Raw genomic sequence first — 27,070 nt, forward strand, 5'->3', positions numbered from 1 at the left:
AGAAGCATTTTACAGTAAACGCTTCCAAAATAAAAAACAGTCATTTTAACCAAAGTCTCAGGAAAACACTTAACTGACAAAGATAGTGATTTTCTAAAAGCTCTTCCCTAGAAGTGTTTTTTTATTGAGGCAGTGATTAAAGTGAGCCTGCCTGAGTTATAACGTGCTTCCATTGCACAACCCAAAGTCATGTTAATCAGCTTGAATACCTAAAAATACAATAGGAGCAGTATAAATCCACTTGATACAGCAAAGATCATTTCAGGTGCTGGTCCACCAGAAAAATGTCTGTAAGTGATTAAAGAATTATTGGTCCGTATTTCACAGTTTATGCTCTGCTTTCTTTTTATTCCATGGCAAATTATTTTATATTTCTTAAGACAGTCTCATAGCAAACAGTTTGGTCCAGCCAATTTCCCATTCAGGCTGATATCAACCCCCCATCAGATACAGGGCTTTGCCTTTGTGAGTTTTCTGGTGAGGAGAAGAGTCCATCGATTTTCATTGAGGGCTCCTCGGTATTATATGGCTGCTCAGAGGAAGATTCCTGCAAACTTGTATCTGATGTAGGCACTTAAATCTTGTTTTCTGGAGTTCTACAGGACCTTCAGTGAACAGACCACCCACAAGGCTGTGAGACCCCTGTGTTCCCCCCCTCCAGAATCTCAGATAGCCGTTAACTGCGGAACCATGTGGAGGTCCATCACAGGTCCCACATGTGACCATTATGTTGGCATGACACGGCACCGGGATGATCAGGCTCATCCCCTCAGCTGGGGCTGGCTGGAGCATCTCTGCTCTGCTGCAGAGCGAAGATAAATCGTAATTTCCTAAATTACCTAGTGCTGAAGCCAGCACTGAAAAACGCGGCTTCCAATCTTTAGACTATGCTATGGTTTGTTTTAAAAAGGGATTGAATGTCTTATAAACAGGTAAAATTGCTGCCAGATGCAAGTACATTAGCCTTTTCCAGCTGCTTTACTGCTGCCATTCAAAATAGCTTGCTATAAATATGATTCCTCTGAGCTCTATTCTGACAAGTGCGGAGCACTATCTGGGAAGGGCCAGTGGTTTTCCATCCTCATTGAACTCAGTAGGAGTTGTGATTGCTCAGCACATTGCTGAAAAAAGTCTGCTGAAATTACTTTAAATCACACAATTATCCCCTCACCTCTCGCTCCTTCTCCTGCAGTCATGGAAGGAGGAATAAGTTTCTCCACAGGCAGTTCTGCTACAGTAAAGTTTTCAGCGAGGAGGTTGCGAGCAAATGTCAAAAATCAACAGGTTCCCTGCGTCAGGGCTGGTGACAGCCCTGGCTGCAATCTGGCTTAGCCAGGGGAGGCGGGGGGGAACCTGACAAAGATCTGAAAACCTATTTACATTAACATTCCATATCAGCTTCTCATATGGCCTAAAATGCCGTCACCTCTTCCCTTGATCCCTTTCTATGAACTCCTGCCCGTTGCCTGATGCCCATTGCGCTAAACAGTAAACGTTCATGGTACCACAGCACCCAGGACGCATTCCAGCAGCTTTTACCAGCGCAGCAGTGCGCACCGTAGAGCCCTCACTAAAACTCAACAAGCTGCTTATTGTTTGAAATCCGTTTCTGGCCAAACAGAAATGCATTTATTATGTATCTTTCCTCTGTACAATCTGTACCTGTAAGTTGCGTACGTTATACTGGCACTAAACGTGTGGAGGTCTGTTAAACAATAGCGCGAGGTTTAAGGCTGAGTGTTTATGCTTAACAAGCCATTCTGAAAGACAGTCATCATTACAGCTATTTACAATTAAACTTTTCATAATTGACGGAAAACCTGAGAAGAAAATTACCTGTGCCTTCCACCTTTTCACTGTGAAGTCAGCAGGGGCAGATGAAAAAAAAATAATCAACATTTCCATTGAATCTGAGCACAATTATCGGTTGACAATGCAGCTCAAGTCACCGTTGCTGTTGTACAGGAACTGGTATTGAGAGGAGGCTTATGAACTTGATTCTGCGCCTTCTTGTACCAGTTTGGATCCACTAGCGGCTCCCTGAACTGAGAATTAGGCTGTTAACTACCAGGGGAGGGTTAACTCATGTCATTGACAGATGGTTCAATAGACAATGGCTTTGAGACCCAAATCTGTATCTGAATTTTGCTCAAATGCAGCTGGAGCTAGGACCCCACTTGGAGCTTGTGCCCCTCGGGGAAACATCCACTCGGCCTGATTTTTGAACACCCCTCTCTGACCTCACTCACTGTACTTACCACCTCTCAAAAATCAGGCCACGGTGATTTTTTTGCACCCCGTAACAGCACACAATGCGAGTCAATCAGTCACAGGGCTTGGGTTGTTTTTCTTTTGATTAAGAGCCAGATTTTTCCCTTCTTGGTGCAGATATAACAAACTGGCATTACTTCACATGAACAAACATCCGTTACCAAGAGCTATCAAAAATATTTAAGGTGCCTTAAACTTTTACACAGGCAAGTAATCACAGCCAGTCTGATATTCTGTGTACTGACTATTGAAGAGCTTTCTCTCATAATGGTGCCTATAACACGCCTGGTGGAGAAAGCTTGCACGTGCTTTTTTTGGCTTTGCAACATTTGAGTATTCTTAACTTTTCTACATTTTCTCCTAGGACTCTTTCTTTGCTCAAGTCGTGGCACCAGAGAGCAACGTGAAATTCCAAAAAGATCTCACGAGCATGGATGGCAAGAATGGAACCTCTCGGCAAATGCATAATAGGAAAAAGACAAAGGTAGCAGCAAGCAAGTTGAATGGTATTCCAGAAGCCAGGCAAGAGGTCAAAAAACACCTTGGGGATGGAGCAGCAAAAAATAAAATGAAGAGAATAAAAATGGCAGAGAACAAGGAGGAAAAAAAGGGAAAACAAAGTAATGACGTAAACAGAAAAAGCCGTAAGCGGAAATCAGAAAACAATGAAAAACTAGTTGTGGAAAAAGAAGAAACAACGTTAGAGACTGACAATCAGCTAATAGAGACTGACAATCAGCTAATCCCGACACCTCCGGCGCATATTCCTCTGAAAAGCCTAATGGACATAGAAACGGAGTTGGTCTACACGGATGAGGAGGACATTCCCTTCGAGTTTGCTGGGCCTGTGCTGTCCACAAGCAAACATTCAGCGCTCCGTCGGTCTAAAAAAGCAGCTGCCCTGAGAGCAGCCGATGGCAGCGCTTTGCCCTGGGTTGACAAAGAGCTTCAGAGGACGCTGTGGGAAGCCAGCACGTGCTACAGGCAGAAGAACTACGAGGCGGCAGCGGAGCAGTTCTCAGCAGCACTGGAGGTAGGGGGGTTAAAGAAGTACGATCACCGTAGCAAAGTAAATGAAAGGCTGTCATTGTACCGACTGGGTGTAATAATATCTAAGTGAGCAAAGAGCACAAGCCTGGGATGCGTATGGTTTAATAAAAATCCTCAGAGGCCATTTCACGTGAAATCTGAAAATTAAGAGCTATAAATAATTCCTAGAAGGAGGGAGGCACTGGACTGAAGCAGAAAAATCTCAGGTGATCTTGTATTTTTCTCCAGGTCTTCAACAGTATTTACATATGGAAGAAATTTAAGTTCCATAGAGTGAAAAAAAAAAAAAATGCTCCTCTTTTTAATCGCAGCTCTATCAGGGACAAATAACATCTCAATAATCCGTGGAGTTCCCACCCTACCCCAGCTGTCCATGCACTACTGGGTGAAATGTTTAATCCTTTCTTTAAACAGCAGGTCCATTTAGTCTCTTTTTTTTCCCCCCTACGGCAGTTCCATCATGCGCTCTGTTTCCCTTTTGGACTCTGAAGCCAGAAGATGGCCACCAGATTTGTGTAGAAATCCCTTTTTTTTTTTTTTTTTTTTTTTACATGAGAAAGGAAAGGTCCAGTAGTGACCAACCCCCTCTGGACACTTTCTCTTCAGCAGCTGAGACCTGGGGTTTTTTTGTGGAAAGAAAGACTTTTTGCCTGCCTGAGATACTAAAGAAATAATATGACCTTGGCTATGATCTTTGAAACTAATCTGTGATTTTCATGACTCTCTGCCTTTAAGTGCTCAAAATTGAGCTGTCTTCAACGGATATGCTCTTCAGTAATATTTCTGTGTTTTCAAACCCAGAGCCCTTTCCAGTTTCAGACTGAGCCCCCCACAAAGGAGGTATCTAAAGACCTTTGACGTTTTTGAAAACCTTGGCCAGCCTCGAGTTTTATCAGTATAATGTGAGAAGAAAAGAGTAAAAGAGGGAGTTCCTAACACTCTGGCAAGGTTGCAATTAATTCCACGGGGGCAGGGAAGAGAAAGGAGGTGTAGGAAACCCCAGCAGGTAGGTCACGGTTACGTCCACCAGCCTCTCGGTTCCTGGAAGCCAGAGCTAGCAGCATTTACAGTAAAACTGATTGTTCAAAGTTGTATCATTATTCCCAGATTTCTCTAGTGCTGCTAATCTCGGTTAATTATATTGGAAATCCCTTGTATTATGACCATGTAATTCATAATGTGCCAGTAGAAGTCATGGTTCATAATAATCACATAATGGGCAAGGACTTAGACGTAATCAGATTTTAGTTACCCTGTCGTGTTTCCATAATGCTGCTGTAAAACCGACATAATCACAAAAAAGCACCAGTTATTTAAATATTTTTATCAGATTGATGTACAGTATCTTTCTCTCTCTCTCTCTCTTTTTTAAAGAACGTAAGATAACAAAAATTGGATTACAATTGCTGGGAACAGACTATGATAAACTGTTTGCTTGTGTGCAGAATGAAATTTAATAATGGCATCAGCATCTCAATTTTTAGTAATGTTAAACCTGTCAAATAGTAGCACTCCACGGCCAAAGGCTGCTTTCAAAGAGGTAGCATTAGGGCTACGGTAACAGATAAAACAGTATCTCCAAGAGCATAGCTGTCTTATAAACCTTAAAAGATGCCCTGTATCCTCACAATTAACCCGCCTGCTAACATTTACAGTGCAGATGAGGCCTTGACTTCTTCCGTGATACATGATGCAAAAAAAAAAAAAACTCTTCATAGCCGTAAGGATTTTAAAGGCCAGTGTCTGCTTCTCAAATAAAATAAAATAAAACAAATAAAAAGTGATGCACTTGTCACTTCACAGGAATATGGTTGGTGATCAGAATAGAGGACTTCAAGCTGGACTCTCTGGACTCTCCCTAATGTCTTGTCTCCACTCTGACCCCAATCACTTCAGCTGGGCACTTGACATCCTGAAAAAGGGAGAAGGGTCCAACTACACTTGTTTCGGTGCGCTGCTGCCAAACTTCATTCAAAAGCATTTGTAAAACCTCAGAGGTTTGCAGTTGACAAGCAAATATCCTCTTCCTATATTTTTTTTCCTATGATACTGAAGGCATTTTATTTTAAAACAATAAATATTATAGCAACGAGCGAGTACAATTAGAAAGTGCCATCCTTTTTAGGCTTATTTTTTTCCCTACTTTTAGAGACGAACTGTGATGGGGACAAAAACATTTGTCACTTGAGAAGAAAGGAGTACTTATTTCCTCCTAAGAGGCAAGGGAAAGGCTAGCTCGTAGACATCCTAGTGAAAGAATAAGTAGAGATTAAAGAATTCTTTCCTGGAATTGTGGACAGACTGATTGGGAAATCACGGAGTTGTAGGGCTGGGGCTTCTCGGCACTCTCTCGATCCAGCTCTCCTCGAAAGCAAAAACCAGAATATCCTTGACAGACACTTCTGCACTCTGCTTCTAAAAATCTCCAGCGAGACAGACTTCTCATCTATATCAGCAAGCTGATAGAAAGTTTTTCCCAATCTTCCATGGTGCAAAATAGCCCATAATGTTTTTTGGATCCTTACTTGACATGAAGAGCAGTTACCCACCTTATTCTCTCTGTACTTGCAACCTCTTGGCATATCTCTCTTCAATTTTCTCTGAATTAAATAAATTCAATCATCGTCGTATTTCCTCTCAGGTCATGTTTTCTGAACCTCTGTATCATTTTTGTTGCTTTTCTCTGCATCGTCTCCAATTTGTCTATTTGTTCAGATATAGGCAAACTGGAGACGATGCAGGGAAAACCAGAGAACCCAAGCTGCTGAGATCGGAACTGTGGTTGTTCCCCCCGTTGCTTTTTGAAGAAATAAAGACTCCTCTGCATGGGTGAAGAGATGTGCGATTTGCAAGAAGCTCAAAGGTCAGAAAATTCAAAGTTATGGTGTCTGGTGCAAAATGTTTACAGACATTTTTCAGACTGAAGGAAATTAAGCCTTTAGTCTGACATTACAACATTTTGAGTTAGAGACCGTGATCCAGAAAACCCTGTGCATAGAGTTAGTTTTCAATAGTATCACTAAAGTTACTGCTACCTGACACATTGCAAATACCAAACATTTCCTGGCTCCTCTCTAAGCCAAAATGTCTTTTCTAGACCCATCTATATATTCACGTGGTATTATCATTCTTTAGACCATGTTGTTTTTCAGATACGCAAATAATAGGCAGTTCTGAATGTCTAGCACTGGATTTGAGATTTCAAAAAAGGAAGTTATTAGTCAGAAAGGAAAACTGAAATGCTTGTTTAATTTAAAGACTTTTATATGTTGGATGGCATGCTGCTGATTACCGCAGACATCGGGAAGGCAGTGTTATCACGAGAAGAATCGGTGGCTTCTCACTATTTCTGCACTATTTAGCTACCATTAAATTAATCAGGAGGGACTTAATGTTAGTCAGCTGCATTATAGTTGGCCTGGGAGAGAAAAAAAATAATGCTCCCTTGGAGAACTCTCACCATTAGAGCTTAAGAATTAAGTACTTTCCGTTGCTAGAGAGGAAAACAGCTGAAGAAATTGGGGCAATAGTCTTCACTCTTCTACATTCTAGCTCAAAAATACGCTATATTATATATACTACATTGAGAAACACTGTAAATTTCCCTAAATTTTTGGCATCCATCTGCTAGAACGTAACAAAATAAGACTTGAACATCTGGGCTGGGATATGGAGGGTATGAGAAATCATCCTTTAGCTTAAAACCTCAGTGGAAACCATATAAGTATATCTACAAAATCTCTAGCCAATTATTAACAGCTTAGCTACAAAATAACATTAAACCTTTATGAGGATCAAAAGACCTTGTCTCAAACTAATCTCCTAATATCAGAGAGCGTAAAAGACTTCAGAAACATCATCCTGTTTAAAACCTGCACAAATTTAAATTTCAGACCCTGTTGTTCTGAAAATAATCCTCCCCTATGATTAAAAAATAAATGAGAAAGGTTCATGACTGCTGTGCACAGAAAGAAGTCCATGGTATCTCGGCACACAGCTTTCGGTGTAGAATATCTCAGAGACCCGAAATGCATCCCGCGTGTGAGGTGAAGGCCTCAAACAGCGTGTGATTAATTCACCAGAGTGCTGTTGTGGTGCCTTCCACAAGCTGGAATATCTCCATTTTCCACAGATGGCTATTGTGGGCACCGTTCCTATGGCAGGGAGACAAACATTAGTGCCATCTTTTTTGCGCACCTTCAGTTTTTAGATTAACCTTTCCTGCGGCTCATTGCCTTGTGATTCACGGCTTGCAGAGAAGGCTTTGTCGAGACCACGCTCCCTCTTCCAGGCAACGACATCCGCAAAAACCTAATATTTTGAAAGCGGCTGTGGCATTAGCGCCTCGTGGACAAAACTGCATATCAATACAGAGTTGGGCAACATGGTTCAACCAAGCCTTCCATCAGCTTCATAACATGAGAAGCAAAAAATGAGTATTTCCTATATAAATACCTACGTGAAAAGAGGTTCATCTTAAGTAGTCTATCCACTGGTAGAGCACGGTAGAAAAGCACGGGCAACTTTCTGAGAGGCATTGCTGCAAGGGCAGCCCTGGGAACACGGCAGGAGAAGGGTATTTGGATGCCCTCCTTTATTGTGACCGTTGGATCAGTGCTAGCTGCTGCAGAAAGACTAGGGCACGGCCATGTTTCTGCCCACCCTTCCTCTCCCAACACTGTCTCTTTTTGCAAGCGTCTTGAGGTCCAAGAAGCCATCGCTGTATATCCCCTTGCTTTATGGAACACGGAGACTGTAATTCCTGGTCGTCCAGGGGAATGCAAGGGGTAGAGAGCGGGACTTTATTATCGAGTTTTCCCTGTCCCCTCTCACCAAGAAGAGCTGTGCAAGGACTGCATACAGTTTAACACCATGAAAGTCCTCAAGGGAGAGCATGTGAAATGCTAAATATTTATTTTTAGCAGCAAATTTCTGGAGCTAAAACATTAGACTCATAAATTACCTAACCTTATCATCAGCGCCGGTCTTCTAGAAACTTCCTGGGAGTACAGTAGGTCTTGGACAGAGAACATCAAAGAGGGCAGTCACTGATCCCCCAAAGCCTGAGCGAGCCCGAGATGCTGACTTTACTCTCTAGAAATATTCTTTTCACCTCTAACAACAAAGTAGTTTCCTAAATACGGCCTACTCATTTAACTTGCCTAAAAAAGAAAAAAAAAAAAAAGGAGAGAAAAAAAAAGCCCTGATAATCAGCAGTTTTTCTCTCCCTGTAGTCCCATCACTATATTTTTAGGCTGCAAAGTCAAGAAATTGATTTTTTTCTTTTTCTACTGATACTTATTGTCTTTTATGGCTGCAGAAGATTTTAGACCAGGAATGTGAAGCTTACAGATGGCTCAAATTTGGCTTGTGGGATAGGATGGGAATCTGTTATAATGATCCATTTGGACATGCTCCCATTTTTTGATCACTGAATTTGAATCTGTTAATCTTCTAGACATTTCCAGCATGCCCATCACCATGAAATAAAGCTGAGGAACTGCACGGCTACTTGTCTGTAAGGATTCATGCCCCTGTTCTTCTTGCCTGGACTGCTGTTACATGCCTGGCTTATCAAATACTTTTTTCCTCAAAGGAATAGTACATATATAGACCATAAAACAATATATTTCCTCACTCATGTATGTGTACGAGAGCAAAATCCCTGTTCCAGAAAGGACAGGCCATATTTTCCAATCATTTTGGTGCCAAAGCAGATCAGTCAATTTCTAATTAACTCTAATTGGCTCCTCACATGCTATTAAATTATTTACCTGGAGGTGACAGGTGCTCAGAAGCACCAAATATTTTCTCCATACTTTGTAAATGTTAAGCAGTATATTTGATTAAAAATAATTATCGCCCACCACTTGTCACTTACAATCAAAAGCCTCGTTGACCTAAACACATGCAAACCACATGTTTTACAATCACTGATAAACGGAGATAAGGTCCATGGAGTAGATTCCTCAGTAGGTAACGCAGGAAAAAAATAAAAAGAGGAAAAAAGAAAAAAGACTTGGGACAAGACTTGGGACAGCCTTGGAGGAGGCACTAGACCATCTTGAAAGACATGGGCTCAGCCTTCTGCTCAACAGTCAACATCAGGCATGGCTCAGGGCAGGATTCATAAAGGGTTTCTATGAAAGCTGGGCATCCCAAAAATCTTTAGGTGCCGGAGCCCCCCAGCTCCCCGCACGTATCGTAGGCATTGTGATACCCAACAACAGACAAACCCAAGTGTATGATGCTACCTCACCTCTCTTGATGCAAAGCAGCGCCTTAGAGCCCATTTCGAAGCAGAGTTTCTTTTATGTTCAGGGCCCTAAGAAATTGGAGGTATTTATCCTCCCAGGTGCCATCTGCTCCTGGAAGGTATCGCACAGGAACAGGGAGGGCAGAGCAATTCATGCTTAATTTGTGGCTCTGGGTGCTTCCTGGCTAGAGCCAAGGCAGCGCAAAAAACACAGTGGACAAGCAGCTTAATTTATAGCAAGAATATTAGGCAAGTCAGGAGAAGGTTCAAACGCCAAAAGCAGCTAATGCAGGCAAGCGGCAGCCACAGAAGGTGTGCTGTTAAAGTATTTTCTGTCTGAAACGTCTTTAAATCATACTGCTGCATACCTACCTAGGCTCTGCAGAGGAGAGGCAGAGATGCAGCCTGAAGTGGGCACCGAATTGGAAAGCGTTCATGGACTGATTTGAGAGTAACTTTATCCGTGAGGACAGTTTAGAGAAAATGTGTTATTAAAGTACTTTATTTCCATTTAGAGATTCACACAGGCATACACAGACAGTAGGTGGTGACAGCTGCTACCAGAACCATTTGTTATCTTACTCCTGTTCAGCTTTTGACAGTGTAAAATGAATATAAATGCTGAAAAGCTTTACAGAGGTGAACCAAACAATAAAAAGTAGGGGGGAATGAATTCTGGTTAGGTTACTTTAGGGAAGAGCTCTATTTCTGTTTATTCCTGAGGCATGGATGTGTGCTGTGTTTCTAATGCTGACAATACTGCTGAGAGGGTTCTTGGTGGAGTTTACCAAATCCACACCATCCTGAGGTGGGGAGAGAGGGGAGAGCCGGCCTCACGGCTAACTTTAACGTCAAATCCAGAAGTGGCATGAAAATAAGGCTTCAGCAAAGTATTGCTTTTCCCTAATAATCCTGTCCATCAAAACAGAGCGAACCTTTCACATAGCGCTTAATAAAAGCGCTAGTGAGATATCTCTGTGTTTGGACTTAGCAGTAGCAAATCTCTTGGCATCAAAGGGAATAAATTAGTTGGCCTGAAATTATATTGCTTTTTCCAAGCAATCATGACAGTTCTCAAAATCTTGCTACAATATAGTAACATCACACCAGCTGACAGTTGCCTCCAAAAAAAAAACATTCATTTTTGGCCAGCTCCTCCTGTGAACACTCTCAACAGACTGATGCTCCTGCTTCAAAGTCCAATGGGCATGTTGAACTACAGTCCTGTCAAGAGGAGGTACTGGTAACAGCTTTGACTTTTGTCTGGTTGTTTGGTTTTCACGTGGAATATTTACACCGTCCTCGGTTTGGCTTGATCTTGGGTGGACTCAGAGTGGAGGACTGACAAATTTCGTGTTACAAAAGGCTATCTATAAAGGAGATTTCAGTATGCGGTACAGAATATAAAGTTCCTCAGAACCTATTGTAGTATATTGATTCCACAATATATGTTTCATTACAGAGCTTTTGGGTTGTTGTATTTTTTTTTGGTTTGCTTCTGTGACTACTCCTCTCGCCCTGGCAGTACTGATAACGGGAACACTCCATAAAATAGGGATTGGTAATGAGAGGCATAGATTTATAGCACAGCACACAGATTAAGCTGAAGTTAAATGGATGATATTTTCCTAAAACCTTTGTTCCTGATTTAATGCTGCTAAAGCAAATTTACTGTATGAGAAAGATCCCTAAGTTTGTGCTGGATGGAGGTAAAGCCTTTGTCTGAAGCTGGGCCAATAAACAGGAATGACTGAGGCTTAGGAGTGCTGCAGGGAACATCGTTATCTTCTGTGGGAGGGAAAGATTCACGTCAAGTTTATTTTTACAAAGCAGCATCCACCTAGAAGTGAGCACAAACTAAAAAGCTATATCCTCCAAATCTGGTGGGCACTTGGAATCGGAGTTTTGCAGAGAGCTCTTGTCTCCAAAAAGGGCCAAACCAGTGACAGATATGCAAAACCAGTCAGCCTTTGGGGAGCATAAAATTTAGGTTTGGACTTCTCTAACGTTCTGCCCCACCTGGTCACCAGGTCCCTTCCACGTACCTCTGTGTTCCTGCAAAAAGGCTGGTTGCTTGTAGCCAAAGGAGGAATTTAAGCCTAGACATAGACAGAGCTTAAGACAAACCCAAGGGAACTATGGGGAGAGCAGACTGAGTCCCACCCCACCAGACCCCATGGCGAGGGCAAGCAGCCCGGGAAATCCAACTGGTGAAGTCAATGTTCACCAGATCCCTGATTTTCTGGCAAATAGCGGTTTTCTGAATAGGAACAGGGATCGTTTCTCATAACTTGGCATACCCGAGGTGTATTTGGCGCTCAGCCAGCACTGTGTAACCAATAATATCCCCCAGACAGCAAATATGTGCTGCGCACACGTTACTGTTACAGAATCCAGTGCTAACTCTGCATACAGCAGCTAATATGCCAAAAATACCATCCGTACATATTATTTGAATTACCCATTGCAGAGCACCTTGCAGGAAGCCTAGTAAATTTTGTTCTTCTTACCTGACGCCTGCGTTCATATTTAGTAGTGAATTATATATTTTCGATATGTTTTCTAGCAAGTTATTTACACAAATCTCATTAACAATAAAGACAAGGGGTTTATATACAATTCCTGCTCTGCTGACTGAAATTGCATACTAAGATGTCAGTATGACTTTGAACAGAAGCTGGAAAGTTATGCTGCATGAAATAATATCATTGAGAGAAAACCCTTTCCCTTTTATTCTCCATCCTGACTTTTTTTTTCCCCTCTCCACTGAGACAAAACCGCCATTAACTTGTTCTTTGTGATGCTGGTTTCCTGCAGTATTTTTGATAGCGCCTAATAATTGTAAAGGCTGGATTACAGTGCAATATGCAAAGAGCGGTTTGTTTTCAGCCCTGTGTGAGGCTCACTATCAGGTTTTGAAAGTTATTTTCAGAAGTAGCCTTCCTTAGCAGACATTTTCTGGGATGCAGTTAGCGTTCAACTTGCCAGGTGCCTGATGTGCGATGCAGTGACGCTACCAGGCTGATGACTTGGATGGCTCTGAAGTGAAGGCATCTGGTTAGGACTGTTGGCTAGTCAGAAGAAAAGGCACTAATTAAGTATTTCTTGCCTTTTCGGGTTTGTCCCTCTGATTAGCCACTCTAAAAATCACTCCGGGGAAAACCGCAAATTTATCTTTAAAACGGAAAGGCATGATTAAACATTCCTCTGCTAAGGGGAAAAAAAAAAAAAAAAAAAAGCAAAGCAAAGCAATCGGCTCCAGCAAGGCAAGGAGGTTATTGCTGTATTCAAACCAACTCTTAACCCTTCAGTCGGGCAGAAGAAAGCACGGGTGATCTCATGGAATTTGGCAAAGAAACTCATTGCCACACACCGTTTGACCAAGTTTCCTTGTTTTCCCAAGCTAAATTTGCTATCAGATATATATCTGTATCCACACACCTAGATGGATATCTATTGGGCACCACCTTCTTTACGGCAAACTGTATTCCTGAATTTAACATAAACCAAACCCATAGTAGTGATTAGTAAAACTGTGACCATTGCCAGTTTCTTACACCTGAATCTTTCACCTTGCTTTCAGTGAAAACAGTTCCAACATGCCAAAGTACGGATCACCACAGCTCTAATTTTATTCTTCCAAATTACGCACACGCTAACTAGGAAGCTGCCTTAACGATCAGAATTTCCATTGGTCTTTACCAAAGCCATGAGGGGTTTGGGGGGGATCTTTTCTTCTCTTCCTTATTAGCTAATGCCCGGGAGGTCTTTACTCATAAAATTTCCGTGCTTGCTACTGCCAAAATTAAAGCCTTAATACCACAACAAGATCTACGCCAAGTTCACAGTGTCACAGACTTGTTCTGTGACCTCTGCCGAAGTATTTTATCACAAGCCTTTATGCGACTGTGGTTTCAGCCGTGTATTTATAGGGTCCTACATGTTCCAAGAGAAACCTCCTTTATCAGTGAAAGCATAACATAACTAGCATCAGTTCACCACTAACACAAAAATTGCAGGTAATGCTTTCATTTCTTACCTTTCATTTATATACTTAGTAACTCTGCGGCCGGGATAACTCAGCAGTCTTCTAAAGGAGGCACGTACACAAACCTGCACGATGGCCTCCAGTTGTAACAAGGGCGCCTACGAAAGTCTAAATATCCTTTGGCAGGATTTTTTTTTAACATTGTCTCTGGAAAAATATTCCTATCTACTAACAGGGGTACTCTCAGGTAGACTATGTTTGAAAGTAAAAAATACTGTTCGATTTGCTTGTAAAGGACATAAAATGGTACATTGTGGGTTTTTTAACCCCAGATTGGCTGCAAAGCTTCAAATGTTTAAGTTGTTTGCTTCAATTTCATAGCCCTTGTAACCTTTAAGGCATTGGCAAGATTTCTGCAGACCAAAAGCTCACCAAAGCCTTAGGTAAGATGTTACCGCAAATTTGCCAGTTTGGAATGAAAATATAATTGTATAACATAGCTCTGGGAAAAGAAACTCTCAATGGTACAAAAATGTAACTGCCTTTCCAAGCCCACATCTATATTTGAATGGTGGCAAGACCTTAAGGTATTCAGAAGAGTGAGCTGGAGCTGCTTTTACCTTTTACTTAAAGCACTCCAAAACACACCAACAGCCCTTTTGATCTTCAAAGGTAGCGTCATTGGGCTGCAGACTACGGCAAGATAAAGCAAACTCGGTTCTGCTGGGCGAAACATGAAAATTGCAAACAAATCTCCTCCCTGCTCATTATGTCTGTGCATGACACAGACTTTCTTCTTCCCTTGCTCTCAGTCCAGCAGGGTTTCCCAAAGTTACGACAATCTGTAGCTACAGAGGCTCCTTTGGATCCCTAGGAAGTTTTCCTTTTTCTTTTCCCCTTTGAAACTCAGATGTGAGTCTTTCTACGACTCCTCCACGTCCCCATCTGTGCTGCAAAATCCCAGCTCTCTGCCTCCTTCCTGCCTGACTCCTCCCCTGGGAACTTCCCCCATTGAGCTCTCTCGGGTGCTTTCTGGCACTCTACTTGCCTCACCCCCACCAAAAACGCTCAGTCAGACTCCATATTCAGCGGCAAACAGGACAACAGTGGCAAGGAAACAGTCCTTCTCCAGCTGCGTGGCTAAGTCCTTTTATCAGAGTCATAGAATTGTCTAGGTTGGAAGGGACCTTTCAGATCATTGAGCCCAGCCATCAACCCAACAATGACAAAAACCACCACTAAACCATGTCCCTCAGCACCACGTCTGCCCATCTTAAATACCTCCAGGGATGATGATTCCACCACTTCCCTGAGCAGCCTGTTCCAATGCTTGGTAACCCTCTTGGTGCAAAAACTTTTCCTAATCTCTAATCTAATCCTCCCCTGGCACAACTTGAGGCCATTTCCTCTTGTCCTATTACCTGTTACTTGGGAGAAAAGACTGACCTCCACCTTTTTACAACCTCCTTTCAAAGGAAATTCCAGCAAAATACAGTAAAGGGTGAAGAACCACACAAAAAATGGTATCATCTCCATCAGAGCTTGAAAAACAGTGATGTGCTTGGCAGGCTGCACTGAGAGGGTTCACCCAACACAAACCTTCCCAGTGGTGTCCATAATGGTACCAAAAGAGTCCCCCATACCAGTGAGTGCATTTAATTGTGCATCTCACTAATACCAGACACTAGGGGTATTTTGTATATTCATAACCTTTCTGCTTAGTACAGAAGCAGCCATTTCTGTAAAATTCATTTGGCTCTTCCTTTTGGTGCATGTTGTTGTTGTTTGTATGGAACAAGTGTGGAGTGGTCTATCTCAAGACGCATTGATCCGCTGCAGAAATGCTACACAAAAATCAGGAGAGAGTTTGGGACATAAAAAGTATGCAACCTAGATGGTCAAACACGCAGGCAAAACCCTTTAAAATATTAGTCTGATTTTGGGAGATTAAAGGTTGAGTTATTATTCGTTTCCTTGAACTCTTACTCTGAAGTGTCTTAGAGAAGACCTGGCAGAACCCAATCTTCACTGTGCTTAAACATATTTTCTGAATCCTTATCTGCTCAGGTATGGTTTACAGAGACTCATGTCTTGGTTTTTGTCAAAGATAACTGAGGGGTTATGCAGGTCTAAACATAACTCTTCATATCAGCAGTAAGACTCGAGGAAACTGAATTGCAGCACTTTATACTGGAGGGATGCCTAAATGATTCTTTTCTTCTCACAATCCTTCAAGAACTTGAAAGTCCGAGGAGTAGCCTCAAATCTCTCATTCCCATAAATTTAACAGAGGTCACAGCATGGCCAATTCAGCTGAAAAGTGTTATTACAGAAAAACTTGATGATACTTTTATGTTCACTGATGTGAACATAATTCTCTGGGTCTTTTAGCTACATATAGCATGTCTTATCCATAGAGACACTTCAGCAGAGATATACGGTACCATGAGCAAAGTTAAGAGTGATGAATTCTCTGATTTATAACTTCTACTGATAACTAGATGATAGAAAATCTTAAATGTATGGGTGTTATTACATACACTGTGTAACTTCACTCAGCAGAGAAGGGATGTGAAAGAAAAAGAAAAAGAACAAACCAACTTATCACACCTGAAGTAGGGGGACACTTCCTTGAATGACCCTTGTTGCCTGTAAAGAATTGAGCTGATCTCTAATCAACGCACAAAAATCTTAAAGAGAGGGTTAGCTTTGTAGGTGTTAAGTGTGGATGCGGGTCTATAATCCTTGCTTTTAAGGTTCACATGCAGGAAGAAAGATACATACACAGAAGAGCTTTTTTTCTTGACAGATTTCATCTTCTAAAGAGATCTCAAGCTGCTGAGTTGACATTGCACCTCCTAAAGGTCAACCACTGGATTTCAACTATGTAGGCACAAGAAACTCGTTATTATAACTGAACTCATTAGTGATGAGGAGACAGACAAACAGGCCAAATCCTCCTCCTTCCGTTTTAAAGCTTGGGTGACTGGCAAAACTGGACTCAAGTGAGAGTCCCTTGGTTATGCCCCATCCAAAACAGAGGCTGCGTTCACCCGCGTTAGACTGCGGTTGCCTATCAGTGCCGTAAGGATCCTCAGCTCTGGTCTCTTTGTGATCCGAGAGTTTAAGCACACAGCCTAGATAAATATTAATTTGTCAGTCTTTATTAGAAATCTACTTTTAAAGCTGATTCGCAGCGAAGTCACTTAGTCAGATGAAATCATTGCACACTAAACAATCCTGTTAGGGGTGTTTATCCAAGCAAAGGACGTTCAATTGCATTTTCATTAGTAGCACTATATGGTTATTGTCCTTAAAGACAAGGCTCTCAGGCTTAATCTGTTTACCGCTGTATTTAGTTGCTTACAGTTGAATTTTCTTAAGAACTAAAAGCTAATTTTTACTACTCTATGGCATACAAAAATCAGGTTGCCCGTAGATTAATGAAACAAAGATTTGAGGACCGAAGGTGGTCCTGCCCAGTATCGCAGCTCTACCAGTGCTGAGGACTCTGAAACTTTAAGGAGTTGTGGGTTAACATGCTTCCTTAGAATTAGGTATGAAATAGAACATTATTTAATGAGAAAGTCACCGGCTGTGGTGAACAGCAGGCAATTTATCTATCAGTATTTTTTTTTTTAAAACAGAAAATACGATGTTTGTCTCTGCTAAATTCTACATGGCTCATGAAGATGGGAAAGGTGGTTGATCTCATCCTTTTTACTTTCTATAGCAGTTTTCTGGAAGGATAAGTCCTCCCCATTAAATGAGGGGGAGAGTTTCTGGTTTCCTTGCCTTGTATCACCCTCTGCTGTCCTACCCGTGGGACAGGGGCAGCAGAGCCTACAGCAGAGTTCACCACTGGCTTACTGAAACGAGTAAATGGCTACCTGAGACTCCTCCTTCAACCTCCATCTCACAATAGCCATCGATTTTGGGAGCCTGAAGTTAAGCCTTCATTTTTGAAACTGGGAAAAAATACAGCTTCTTTCCTAACAGTGCTATTTAGTTTTTAGCTTATTGTCTACTCTCTTGACTATCCATTCCGGGAAGATGACACTGCGTTTTAGATTATGTTCACATGTATTTGTACTGATTTTTGTAGCACTAACTCTAGTTAAAGTACAGGGTATATTTCACTTACAAGTCAGTTTTCTCCATTTATCAGTTACAAAAAATATTTCTATCTAACAAAAGGTGTATTATAACATTAGTAAATAATGTTTTTGTTTCTTGTACAGCTTTGCAGTAAAGGTGCTGCTATAGACAGTGCCTTTGAGCCATCTCCAGAAAATATTTCCAGTATCGCCGGTTTTATTGAGACAAAGCTTGTAACCTGCTACTTAAAACTGAAGAAGCCTGATGATGCTCTGAATCATTCGCACAGGTGAAAATAAATATTGATTAGGAACGCTGCTAAGACTGGAATCAAAAATGAAACAAAGACTATGAAAAAATCCTGTGTAGGAAGAATCAAGCTAATAACGAGAAAAGGGGAATCAATAAAACACAACTTACACATAGCACTGATGTCTAGATTGGGCTAATTATCAAAGCTTGGGATATTAACCCGCAATAGCCATTAGGAAATAGCATCTACTGCTTTGATAATGCAGTAGGTGAGGATATCACGGGTGAGTCATGTACATAGTTCAGGGCACCCGTAACTTTGAAGCTAGACAAATATAAACAGGCTCAACCTTATGGGACAGTAATGATATTATGAGCTCTTGGTCTTTTTGAAGCCAGATTAGATCAAGGATGATTCCAAATTATTTTCATTACATAATTCCTTCATGGGCTTACTTTTGATCCTCAAAGACCAGCACCACCAGCAATGTGCAAGGAAGCCAGAAACAAAACTTGCGCATGGTGGAGATGAAATTCCCGTTAGTTTCAGATAAGTTAGGATTTTGCTGGGTTAGTTCTGCCTTTAATTAGCATTCAGGTGTAATGACGGTTTCTGTTAAGTGAGTGCATGTCCTACCAACAACACGTCATTGTTGAGGTCTCTTCAGTTTTCCCCTCGTATGAGATGTATTAGGATGGACACTGCAATTAGTGCAGGGTGAGGATTTTTTCATACAACCATCTCAAATCAATGCAACTACAGAAGAGTGGTTACAACAGAAGAAGCGGCACGTGCTTATGCCTAAATACACAGGAGACAGTGGTGAGGAATGGTGTGTTGGTATAGAAACGCAATGCCATCATGGCAGCAGGTTTATTTAGCTACATGCAACGTCATAGGAAGTCTGAGAACCCTGACTTAATTACAAGGTCTTTATCTCCCCTCCCCACTCGTCCCCACCCCTTTCCCAAGCACTTTTTGTCTGTAAAGCTATGCCTACCTGGAGACTGTTCACAATGGGGGGGGGTTCATCCTTTAGGCTGGGGGTCTGGATGCTCATGAGTGGTTAGAGAACATGGGGTGCGCTCCCAGGGCACGTCTAACAGGCATACAAACTGTATTCCTTTCAGGTAAGGTATTCTGTTAGGGGAGCCAGAGCATAGGAAGTGGGGAAGACTGAGATTCATTTATAAAAAAAAAAAAAAAAAAAAAGACTAAAAAAAACCACACCAAACCGAAACAAACAAAAAACCAACACCAACAACCAAAAAAAAACCAACACTCCACAGAAACAACCCAACAACCAAAAAAAACCAAGAAAAACCCACCCAAAATGTGCACTCCTCATGCAAACTAAAAACCAGCCACGTTTTTTCATGGCTTCTCAAAGACCACGTTCGGAGCTGGGGGGGGGACGGGGGGGAAGGTTGACTGGGATCCCAACTTCTGGACAAATGGTAATAATCTCTCTCTTATTCTAACTGTGATTTCCAAGAACGCTAAAGGAAGGTATTTGGACAGTATAAATACAAAAAAGACAGGAAAGACTTTTCTTTACCTCCTTTAAACTATCATGATTTCAAAATAGTAAGATGTATTGACCCCAGTGCTACAGAAACTAAAGCCTATTCAGAATGCTTTGGTTTCAATTGTATTAAAACAGAAACCCATGACCTACAGAGAAAATAAATGCCGTCAGATTAAGATCACTGGAAAACTGAAGTAGGGAAAAAAGTCTACACTCTTCTTTCTTATATATAATTATAACAATTTACTCTTAACTCTAGTTGCATATCACAAAAAGTGGCATTCAGTAATGCCTATTTTCAATATAATTCATTTAATGACTTGCAGAATGAGAATAAGTCTACTGACCGTGGTTGTCACATTGTAAAATACAAGAAAGGAAAGGATACAATAGTATACCAGTAAAAAAATATTGTAAGACATAATTAACATAAAGACAAAACTTGAAATATAATCAATAGCTATATTTTTCAAAAAAGAACAAATAAATTACTCTGAGCTCTCCTACTAAAAATAGCTTACTGCCATCAGCTAACTAGTGCATATAGAATTTTTATTCCCATTGAGTTTTTATGTCATCACCACATTGTAATGGTTTGCTGGTAATCCTTTGGCATTAATCATGAATCCAAATTAAAATATTCGTTTCTGCATTTATTTGCATTTACTGAACTATTCTTTCTTTAATTTCATGTAAATTTCACAGCTCCTGCATTCATTTCTGAAACCTTATTAACCAAAAATCAGCTTTAACATTCTCACTCATAGTTTTATCAAATGCATAGAAGTGGGTTTTGCTATGAAAGAGTCTTACGAAATATCACAACTAGAGAAACAGAGAAAATAAAGAAAAATTCCAGCAGCTCGGTTTTAAAATGTTCAAGAAGAGGCATCTGTAGGGGAATAGCTTTCCCATTCTTAAGAAAGGAAAAGGAGTACAATTTATATCATTGGCTTTAGATCCTGTATGAGAAGCTAAACCTGGGTCCTCCTGAAAAGTGGAAGTTGTATTCTCTGGTCTCTTAATATCAAAATTTAAGGCCACCTTTAGCATCACTGGCACAATTGAGGACACCGGCTGGGTTCCAATCATTTGTCAGGCTGATACAAAAGATTTACCCTTTGCAATCAAACACTATTAAAGCCACTCCTCATCTGTCACAGCTCTGAACAAGCACGCCATGGACTGACCTCACCAAGGAACATCTGCAGTAAGCTACTTGACCACCACTTTTCATCATAAGATAGCCATCAAAATAATTCCTAACTTGCAATCTGAAGCTATAAAATGAATCACACAATATTTACATGCCCTGTGGTCCTTTTGGCCCAGGCATTATGGCATACCAGGGTTTAATGATCTTAATAACCCCATATGGCTTGCTGAGAAATTAGATTTTCCCTTTGGTTGCAGAAGGCAATTTTCAATTATAGCAGATGGCAAAACAGTGAAGGTCTGAGAAGTCAAGAACTGACTAAGAAACCTCAGATTAGTACTTCGGCCTTATGTTGCCTAGCCTAATAGTGTCAGTGGTTGAATTTTTGCCCCAGAAGAAAACAATCTTGAAGCAAGGCATAGCATTTCAGCAGAGCAGTCCCCCAATTATGCCCGCACTTCAGAGGGCCAGGCCCAACAGAGAAATCCATAAAGCTGTGGCCGCATGTGGAAAAACAACCTATGGTGCATCACATACGCAGCTCTGCAACTGATAAGATTCAATTTTGTTTGAAATTGGAGAGCGCGATGCTGAACTCCGTGGCAATTGAAGATGAAGAATCCTTCAAAACATGACACACAGGGCTTTCTCCATGACACTCTGTATCCCCTTGCAGTTTCTTTGTTTATTTTGCTTTTTTCCTCCAAGCAAGCTGAAATAAACCTGCACTGACACCATGTGACTTGCCGTTTGCACGTGGGAAAAGAAGACAGAACCTTTCTATCGGAAATATGCTTTTTGCTGCTGCACTTACGCTTCCTCAGCCACTCTGGTCCTCACGGCACACAAGATTTGAAGAATGACAGAAACGTGGCTTGAGCCTAAACAGAGTGGATCAAGCAGTAGAAAGTGTGGAAGAGGTTAGCATAGAATCATAGAGTGGTTTGGGTTGGAAGGGACCTTAAATATCATCTCATTCCAGCCCCCCTGCCATGGGCAGGGACACCTCCCACTAGATCAGGTTGCTCAGAGCCCCGTCCAGCCTGGCCTTAAAAACTTCCAGGGATGGGGCTTCCACCACCTCTCTGGGCAACCTGGGCCAGTGTCTCACCACATCATCTACCCGGCAGCAAGCGACAAAAAGCATTTTATTTTTTTAAGATTTCTGCCTACTTTGGATCACTCCCTGCCCAGCTGCAGTGGGGCTGCTGGTGCCACGGGACTCCTCTGGAAATGAGTTCCTCAGCAGGGGAAAAGTCACACCTCTTCCCAATGGGATTGCCATCGTGCCATAGGAAGCCCATAGCTAGTGGTGAGGTGCATTGGGAAGTGCCATCTGGAAGGATGTTTGTCACCTGCCTCCTCCCAGAGCATCCCCAGGCTTCGCTCCCTGCCCTCCTTCCCTCAATCTGGAAATTACGGACTTAAGGGCTGCGAGGAAGAAGAGGAATCAGACACTGTGGCACGTTTCTTTAACATTATCTCCAAGTAATGCCTGAAAAATATGTTCATGACAATGAGGACTGCTGTACGGAGCTATTGAAAATCCTTGGGGGTTAGCAAAGATTTTCCTGTGTCCTTGCAGGCTTTGCTCCGCAGCATGACCCGCTGCCAATTCTCTCCCTCCCTCCCAGAAAGGCAATGCATAGAGAACGTAATAAATCTGTAAAGCTTTTTCTGCTATGCCTTTTTATGTGTTCGGTGGAAGGCAGGGCTCTCTAATGCCTCTTGCACAATTCACAGGGAGACACATGGAGTAGAAAATAGCGCCTCTGTTAAGTAGTACACGATTGCTTTAGTGATGACTTAACAGAGGGAATCTCTTATGGAGGCACAGTGGGGGGAAAAAAAAAAAAGAAAGAAATCTAAAACAGCTGAAGCCTCATCGATTTGATTCTAAATCCTCTGCGTTTTTCCCAGTGACTTTCCACACACTTACAAAAGTTTTAAAATAATTATTAGTGATCAATCTTTATGCACTATCTGTCAGGAAAAAAAAAGAGGCATCTCAAAACTTGGTCAGTGTATTATACACTTGATAAATCAGGACTCTCTAATTCAGATTAATTCAGAACTTTCCAACTAAAAATTCAGTATTCAGCTACTTCTTCATTCCCCAGCTTCCTTATTTTGCACCTTTTAAATAGGAATATATTAAAGTAAACTGGAGAATGGAATTCTAGTGAAATATTAAATAATAAAAAATAAATAATGCAATGATGCTATGATACAGTGCAGTCATCAGGCATTAAAATAGAGACAGACTAGAAGAAGAGCTCAGAGAGAGCACAGATTTTTTACGTGGAAGGAGAAAAATTAGAAACATAATGGCTGATGCTGCTAATCTGTGGGAAGTCCGTAGCATAACGTATACTTTGCTCTGAACTACTCTCCTAATCACTTTACCTCCTCAGAAAAGGGAAGAAAAAGAAAGGGAAGAATTAGCAGCACCTAATTACTTTCGCAATTGTGTTAGGCATATTGCAATATACATAATAGATGAGATATTATTAATACAAAGCTATTCCATTGAGATGCTCTGGATAATATAAACCAGAAGTACTCTTAAAAAATAATTCCTTCTCATGCAGCATTTCAAACACCTCTATGTACTCCAACTTTTTATTATTTTTTAAATGAGAAGTGTTTTCTCTAGATTCTGAGCTCTGAATCATGTGTTATTTCCAGGTTGGTGTATCAGTGGCATAGTTGCTATTTGATGTGCTGAGAACTCCTCCATTGAGGTCAAAGGCTATATTCCCCTTGACTCTGATGATGCTATATTGCAAAAAACTTTATCTACAGAACATGTGGTGGGATCATAATAAGGAAAGGCATATATGGTGGGGGGGAAGCCCTGGAAGCCCTTCCTCATAGAAGGAAAAGTCTAGAAACATTGAACTGGCTTATAAGAGTTGAGATACGTGACAGCAGTCCTAATGGCATCAGAAAATTTGGTCAAGAAAGCCGTACTTTCTGGAAGGTGAGTGGGTGGTACATTATGCAAACAAGACAGGGAAGGCAGAGCATCTCCGTTTGTGTTAAGATGTTTTGGGAGCTTTGAAACAAGATCTTTCTAAATATCTTTTTGTTCTGGACTGGAGAACATTCTCCTTTTTACCACCTTCACAGCTGAGGAATCGAGACTGGTATAGCACATTTATCTTATGCTTGCAATTCAAAGCAAATTGCTGCTGCAAAACCTTTTAGCATGGCAGTTATATTTCACTTTACTGACAGAGAAAAGGCGTTGTGTGAAACCTTTTTTGGGAACCCACACTTCCTCCCTTCCTTTCTGTTGAGATATGAAAACTTCATGAGATGGTTTCTTCTGTGCACTGAAGGTCCTCGCCCGTAGATGCCATAACTGCATTTATTTCCGATTGGTTGTACAAAAAAATCCAACTGCACAAAGACAAGTCAGGCCTCCTCCTGCAGTGTAAGAGGATTTGATCCTTTTTCTTGATCCACCGGTTTAGTAGAAGCTTTTCTGTCTTTGCTCGCAGCTGTTTGTTTGGTTCAGTGATGATAACTATATTAGAAGGGATTCCTAATGACTTATCAGACTACCAGGGAGACCCATTCTGGGCTCTGCCAGGTTTTCAGTGATCAGCACAGCTACTTTTGTGCATCTATCAAGTGGTCCTGGCCTCTTTGTCCTCCAGCTTTTTTCTCTATAACACAGACGTTATCTAGTTTTTCATGTCACTTCTTTAAAAAGAGCAGCCAGGGCAGGATGGGAAGCGTGCTCCTTCCTTCAGGGACCAGAGCACTCACACAGGGGGAGAAAGGTCCCCCAGTGCAGGGCAGGCTGGGCACAGTCGCAGCCAGGCATTTGGTGACAACAGAAGGAAAACTCCCCATGGACTCATGGGTCTGAACCCAAGCTCAGGAGGAAGGCCCTACCTCCATCAGATGTCCCTTCAGGTGGCTCTCCTCTCCACAGACACCCTCCTTCTCCCTTTAATTATTAATGCCCACTAGCACCGAAGCCCCCGCGCTCTTGTCCTCTGGGAGAAAGTGCTTCTGCATGGCTGCTTTCACAAGCCTACCAAATATTTCCACCAGCTTGTTGCAACAGGGAAGGGATTATTTTTTTTTTTCCCCCCTCTTCAGGATGTCAGCTTCGGTAAACTCTCACATAGAGCAAGGAAGCCCAGAGGCTTTTCTGTATCCAAGGCACATCCCTCTTAGTTCCCTACAACAGCACCGGCAGGAGAAGTGGTTTAGAATACAAAGTTGGCTGCAAGCAAATGTACCACCATGAGGTCCTCAAACACAACTTAAATAAAGCCATAACATTGCCGTACATGCAAGTTGCAGGAAAACACTATGAGGTTGATTCCTGGCTACCAAAGAGTTCAGAAATTTGAGTTTCAGGAATTTGACTGCCTCTAGTAGAGCTGAACTCTTAAACCAGCCCTTGGGATCACAGAACGGAGCATGGCAGACTGAAAACAGATGTAAGACTAGTACTACACTGCAGATAATAAGCTGCCTGCCATATAGATGAAACAAGTTAAAAAGAAGAAAGTTGAGGTTCGATGAGATTGTACAGGATTTGTCAGGTTCATTTGTAAGTATATTGGGGCTGGATCATCAGCCGCACCGATTGGCAGTGTTCACTGAAGGCGAAAGCATTGTATTTGTCTACAGCAACTGAATACACGCTTCTGCTGACTGCCGGTTGACACTCTACCTGTACTGACATCGCATTTAACGTTGCGGTGAAGAACAGCGCTGCGATGACATTGGTACAGTCTCCCCGTCCCAGCGACGCGTGGACGTGGCAGGGCAGCACCGACCCCTGCCAGCCCGCACCTCTCCGCGCAGGCGCATATTGCTTCCGCACGGAGTTTTTACTTCTGATAAATCACCCACTTCCTCTCTAACGGTCAATTCTAATTGACTATTAAAATGCGTTTGTACATAAGACCACACTGTATCACAGGAAAGCATGGACAAATAAGAAAAAGAAAAAGCTTCTGCCACTCCAAATAAAGAAATACTGCATGAACCTCTGCAAACAACTTTATTCACAGTACTAGCGAGAAAAATGAGTTTATCTGCTTTAAGTGGTGGTGAAGTGTATTTTTTTCCCCCCACTTGTTTCATCTGCAGAATCACCTCATTGACTTTTTCTTGGCCTATAAAGGCCACACACAAAAGATGTGGCGGGTAGTAGCAGCGGCCCTTTTTCAAGTCAGTCAGATTAGAGTTTAAATCCCCGTTACACTTGGGAAGGACTCTGACGGAGCACGTGCACCTTAAAGAAAAGGCAATGCGATATCTAGCAGCCGGGTTTGATGTCGCAGTCCTGGTTTCTTGCCTCACCTGTTTTCTTAACACCGGGCAGTAAGATTGACAGAAAAACTTGGAGAGAAAAACCAGAGGCTAACGCGCGCGTCTTTGGCTCGCGCACTCCGATCGCCGTGACAGGGAGAGGCTTGATGCCTTCTTGCCCCCTCCTCAGAGTTTGAAAGAAGATAATAGGACAAACACTGTATTATTTTTAAGAGAAGATGTCAAGATGAAAAAATGAAAGTGTCAAAAAAGAGGCTGATATACGGCGTTACTTAAGGACTGCTTTGTTGAGGAAAAACTGACCAAATGATTTACGAAAGGCTTTTAACAGGGCAGTCTTTGGATTACAGTGCAGATGAAAAATAAATGAAAATCTATTTCAAGTTTACTTTAGCCTAGTCATTTGACAGATGAGGGCAAAACCTGGCAAGAATACAAGTTTTAATCTTCGGATGTAGTGACTTTATTTGCGGTTTTGCGGATTAGAAATTTTCTCCGTGCAAAATAAGAGCTACCCATTTTCAAGCATTTCCTGAGGAAACTTTTTCTACCTGAGGCTCCCCGGAGAGGCACAGGAGTAAAAAGGCCAAAGGGATGATGCTTCTGCTCAGGGCACAAATCACCCCGCACAGAGATTGTCCCGGTTGTGTTGTAGCCGGTGTGTCCACCACCTTCTTTCCTTCCCAATTCCTTTTTTCAAGCCTCCCTCTTGAAACACATCCCTCCTAATTAATTACTGGATTAACCAGCCTAGAATTAAGACTGCTCATGGCTGGAGGTGGATCTTGGAGCATGGTCTTGTTCTCAGTATGCACAGCCTGGCACATTCCTGCCTGGCCAGATGGGTCCCCCATCTGCTCCTATTTGAAGGAGAACTTCCTGGAATTAGGGTTTTCCTCTTAACCTTTGTTTGTATAATTCCTTTGCTTCCTGTTTGCATTCAGTTGTGGGGGTTTTGTTTTTGTTTTTATTCCCCCTTTTCACCAAAATCACCTGAAACGCATCAGAGTCAGATTTAAAAGCCAAAGAGGCCGCCCTGCACAGTTTTAGGGCACACTTGGCGTTAAATTAGCCCTGCTCTGCACAAAGGTTACTAAACTGAAGCTGCATCAGTACAGCAGAGGGCCACTTTGGGGTAGAGTAGAAATACAGCAGAAATTATTTCT

General features: G+C 41.9%; 1 protein-coding gene across 1 annotated transcript in view; it reads left to right on the forward strand.

Moving 5' to 3' along the window:
• SPATA16 (spermatogenesis associated 16) overlaps positions 1 to 27,070 on the forward strand; it is a 99,884-nt gene that overhangs the window by 14,969 nt on the left and 57,845 nt on the right. Inside the window, 2 exon segments of the mRNA XM_054205274.1 lie at positions 2,636 to 3,304; positions 17,807 to 17,952. Coding sequence (XP_054061249.1) covers positions 2,636 to 3,304; positions 17,807 to 17,952 — 815 coding nt within the window.

Source organism: Rissa tridactyla, chromosome 6 (genome assembly GCF_028500815.1).
Source record: "Rissa tridactyla isolate bRisTri1 chromosome 6, bRisTri1.patW.cur.20221130, whole genome shotgun sequence".
Lineage (NCBI taxonomy): Eukaryota > Metazoa > Chordata > Aves > Charadriiformes > Laridae > Rissa > Rissa tridactyla.